The sequence below is a fragment of the Asparagus officinalis genome, chromosome 6 (genome assembly GCF_001876935.1).
Source record: "Asparagus officinalis chromosome 6, Aspof.V1, whole genome shotgun sequence".
NCBI classification, from domain to species: domain Eukaryota; kingdom Viridiplantae; phylum Streptophyta; class Magnoliopsida; order Asparagales; family Asparagaceae; genus Asparagus; species Asparagus officinalis.
Genome location: NC_033799.1, coordinates 33,779,172 through 33,784,320, shown reverse-complemented (window position 1 = coordinate 33,784,320; position 5,149 = coordinate 33,779,172). Strand labels below are relative to the sequence as shown.

Below are 5,149 nucleotides of genomic sequence, written 5' to 3'. Positions count from 1 at the left end.
TAAAGATTAAAAAGTATGCAACTAGCGCAGACGTTTGTTTTCAACAAAACTATATATGACAAGTTATTATGCATGTTAATTTTATGTTATTAGATTACTAATCAAACTGAACGCAACAATAACTATCGTTTATTACTATTTTGATACGTTTAGCAATTGGAGTTGTACTAACATCTAATCGTGCAAAGAAGTTGCTCGTTGAGATGGAATTGTAACTATATCAAATGTTGCATGCAAACATTTGTTGCAAGAATCTGCTACTTGGATTAAATACATTTCTGAATCTGAATTCAGTATTTTATGAGTTAGATTTACATGGCAGATTCCACCGCAAAATAAGAGCTTGTTTAATCAAGTAAGAACATCTCTAATAGTATACTCTATATTTAGAGGGTTTGAAGAGAATATTCTTCAAGATTCCTCAAATATATATAGAGGGTTTGTAAAAGTTGTGCTCCAATGGTGCCCTCTATATTTATATAAATTAATCTATCATTAACAAACTAATGATGTAAATAAAATAATTAAAACATAATTTTTTGTACAAAAATTATACCTTTAGAACCGTCTCGCCGAAACATTTTAAATGAGATTAATATTGAATATTTTTAGAGTCATTTTAAAATTAGTTTATTTTAATATAATAAAATAAAAATATTCGTTAATAAAATAAATACGTGGGGATCTATATAACCCGCCCCAAAGGAACTATATTCAGAAATACAAGATAATGCTGATTCAACGAGTGCTACATTACATCTTGACTACTTGTGTAATACTACATAATATGATTGTGGAGGATGAACGTGAAGAAGAACTAGATAATGCTGATTCAACTCAACCTTCAAATGTTGACGAGATGGATGACAATGACGATGAAAGATTAAGACAATTCCTCGCTCGACATAGGAAAATCCAAGATCGGGAGGCTCACTTTGAAGTTCAGAATGCACTCATTGAACATTTATGACAAAGACATGGTAATAGAATAATGTAATTTTTTAAAGCTTGATTTATTTTAAATTCTCTGTACTTTAACATTTCATAATGATAAATTTGAAATTAATATTAAAAGTATTAAATATTAGTCTCATTTTGAAGGTTTCGACAAGACAATTTCAATGATATAATTTTTATTTAAAATTTACTAATAAATTTAAAATTATATTAAGTTAAATAATTAGTTTAATTATATTCAAGGATATAATTGGTATTTATGAAAAGTTGTAAATGAGATGGGAAGGTAAATTTGGAAATAAAATATATAAATAGTATTTTAGAGGGATCCCTCTGTATGAGCCCAAACCCTTCAAATATAAAAAGTTACTGTAACACTCTTTTAATATAGATGGTGCTACAGTTATACCATTGGAGCCGATGGTACTCTATTTATAGAGGAATGGAGTACCATTGTAGATGCTCTAAGCCCAAAGCCCAACCCGGCCCATTTTCAGATATAATCCCAGGGTTTTAAATACAAAACCTAGGGTTACGACTTCCCTCTCCTCTCGGAACGGCGGCAGCTCTATTGCAGGACGCAGCTCGACACAGAGAAGAGAAAAATTCACAATGGCGGATAACAAAGAGAAAGCAGTCTCGATCCGCACCCGAAAGTTCATGACCAACCGCCTCCTCTCTCGCAAACAATTCGTCAGCACTCTCTCTCCCTGTCAAAAACCCTAATCCCTCTTTTCTCTGCAATTTTTTTGATCAAATCTTAACATTTCCCCCATTTTTAGGTCATTGATGTTAATCACCCTGGAAAGGCCAATGTCTCCAAGGTACTTGGTTGATTTTTATCAAAAGCTCTAATTTTTCAAATAAAATTTTTGGAGAAAAGTTTGATTTTTGTTGTTGTTTTTTTCTTCTTAAGGCGGAGTTGAAGCAGAGGTTAGCGACTTTGTACGATGTTAAGGATCCGAACTCGATCTTCGTGTTCAAGTTCAGGACTGCTTTTGGAGGCGGGAAGTCAACTGGGTTTGGATTGATTTACGATTCTGTTGAGAGTGCGAAGAAGTTCGAGCCCAAGTATCGTCTCATTAGGGTAAGATTCTGAAGTATGGTGCTTTTTGTTTTGATTTTAAATGCATTAATGGCTTATTATTATATGTCGAATGATTTTAGCTGTTTGCGGTGTCTAATGCGTAAAATGCTGCTCTCCATTGATTGATATTGAATGGTAGTCACTCAGTAATCATAAAAGCTGTGTGAATTCTGAATTGTGATTTGATTGTGAGTTACGCCTAGGCTGCCAGGCTCGTTGAGCTGGGAGTGAGATTAGGTTGGACAAAGAAGTCTTTTAATTGAATCCTAATAGGTAGGTGATTTGATAACTGCATAACGCATACGCTGTTTGATATGGATAAGATTGAGAAGAGCAAGTGCAAGAAATTAGCTTAGTCAATTTTTTAATATATACACCTCCTGTGGTTATAAAATGTGCTGTCTTTTATGAATTTATTAAATAAACATAGTAAGTTGATAAAAAATGTGGAGTTTATGTGCAAAATATCATTGCTAATCGCTTAAATGTGTCACATACTCAAATTAATCTTTCTTCCTCAAGTCGCATTTCCAATTCTGTATAAAGTCATTGTATTGAAATATGTTATACATTTTCTAGGAATCTGATGAGAAACACAATCAATTCTTTTAAGTGATTCTGTGTAAACCTAAAATCAATTTATATTTCTCTGCTGTGGTCCTTGTATAGATTTGTTCAATCTATCTAGTTTTTCTTGAACTTGTTCTCATTAGCTAATGTTTGTAATAGTTGCTAATCAGTGTCTCCGGGGAATACACAAACTGATGTTGTAGTGCTGGGTGCTGGAGTGGGCTGAAGTGTTCATAAAGGCTCTAGAGTGCATGAGAAAAAGCATGTTTTAGTCACTTTGCCCCAGATAGGTTTATACAAGCCCCTAACTCCTAAATTATTTGTCAAACCCCAAACACTGGAGATGTTATTTATATAGCATTATGTTTTCTCAGTAGTTGATATAAGCTTTTAGAACACAAAACCTGTGTCTAAATGTAGGTTGTAAATGAATTGTTGAAAAATAAAAACTAAAATCGAGAAATGAAAAACTTATAGGATCCAAATTTGAATTGTTGTCGTGATGCTGGTAGTGGGCTCCTTTTAATTTTTTTTTCTCTATCATCATTTTGTCAATACCTTTTTGTGAGTTATGAACTTTGAATTTGCAAATCGCAGATGCTAAAGCGCATCTCTGATGTCCATCTTATTTGGACTTTTGAAGCAAACTTTGGCATCTGTCTTATCTGCTGAAGTCATGAATGAGACCTTTCCTCTTGTAGTAACTTATCAAGAGCCTCATTTGCTTTTGTTTCTTTTTTCCTGAATGTTCAATTTAACAATGTTTGTTAGCCCTTAACGTTAACCAAGAAAACCCGATACTCCCAGGGTCCTTTTGCTTCGTTTAGTCATTGCTCTTGCAGGTTTAATATCATATTCCATAAATAAGGTTGGCTTTTTTCCTTCTTGAAACTGTAATAATATCTTAGATCTGTCTGTCATGTTCTTGAGATATTTATACCTTATCAACCCCACTTTGATCACATCATAATTTTTACTTTTGTACCTTACTATAAGGTCCCAAACTTATTATTGCCTGGTAGAGATCTGAGTGTAAATGTCCATTTGGTATTTTCGACAATGTAGTGTATGAAGACATGCTTTATATTTGTCCATTGGACACCAGGTCCATGTCCGGAGTAGTTTTGTGGATACTGCCCAGTATATGGTTGCGTGTGTCTGTTCGTAGTAAGAGAATTAGGGGGCTGCTGTTTGCTTATACATGCCTTTGATCTATAAAAACTAGAATATTCATTCTCATATCTTTTAGAGATGATGACGTGTGTGTTTGGGTTGAAAAATGTGACTGCTTAGTGATTCGGTTAGTCTTGAGTTTAGGGCATTGCATTTCGATTGATGGCAGAATCATTTGCTTCTGCAGTACTCCGTAAGACAAGTTTTTGGTGTTTTGTTTAACTACATGCCTGTATGCACGCATTGTAGCTGAAATTATACTTTTTGCAGAGAGTAATCTTGTAGACTGACATCCTTTTCCTTTCCTGTTCAATTAGCAACGTCCTATTTTTCTACTTGTACTGCTGTATCTACGGCTTTTGTGTGGATAAAGTGATTGGAGGTAGTTTTGTTGCCTAACAAATGCTTGTGTTTTGACAGAATGGATTGGCTACAAAGGTTGAGAAGTCTAGGAAGCAGATGAAGGAAAGAAAGAACAGAGCAAAGAAGATCCGTGGTGTGAAGAAGGTAATTTCATCATAAGATTTTCTTAAAGTTCATCATATTGTAACATTTTGTAGTATATAATTTTGCTAATCGTCATTTTCAGACAAAGGCCGGAGATGCTGCAAAGGGTGGAAAGAAGAAATGAGGAATCATTGGCTCTATCATGATCATGATGTTCTATCATAGTTTTGTTTAATTAAGTTTTGGTTTGGACTGAGTTTATTCACATTACATTGTGCCTTACGGTTTATATTTAAAAATTCTATGCTAATGTGCTTTAGTTTAAGACCTATATTGGGACACAGGTTGCCTAGTGTTGGACCTGCGCTTTTATTTAACCCCGGAAATTGAAGCGGTGGTTTTTTTCTGTGTTGAGAGCTGTTGTCGTTTTTCATTAGGACGAGCATTTGGTTCTTATGGAGCGTCGATGAGTTATTGAATTTGAATTCTCAGGCGTTATTGAATTTGAATTCTCCAGTCTTTAGTGGTTGGATTAAATTCTAAAAGATTTGTCCAGGTTTCAAAAAGAAACTGGATATTATTTTAGGACTTCAATATTTTCATCCATAACTACATGAGATTTTCTTCATGAACGAAGAAACTGGATATTATTTTAGGACTTCAATATTTTCATCCATAACTACATGAGATTTTCTTCATGAACGCGGAAAACAGAAATTATAGATTTGGTACAATATTTTCATCCATAACTACATGAGATTTTCTTCATGAACGCGGAAAACAGAAATTATAGATTTGGTAAGTCACTGCAAGCAATAAATTCATCCATATCAAATAGCTAATTCCTATATTTGTAGCATTGCTATAAATAATTTATTTAAATGGCAACGATTATCTAAAAGTTTAATAAACTTA

General features: G+C 33.6%; 1 protein-coding gene across 1 annotated transcript; it reads left to right on the top strand.

Annotated features, from left to right (window-relative positions):
- Positions 1,482-4,648, top strand: LOC109845288 (40S ribosomal protein S24-1-like). The gene is made up of 5 exons (XM_020414524.1): positions 1,482-1,650; positions 1,740-1,781; positions 1,874-2,044; positions 4,208-4,294; positions 4,377-4,648. Exons 1-5 carry the CDS (start codon positions 1,570-1,572, stop codon positions 4,416-4,418), a joined length of 423 nt encoding a protein of 140 aa, XP_020270113.1. The 5' UTR covers positions 1,482-1,569; the 3' UTR covers positions 4,419-4,648.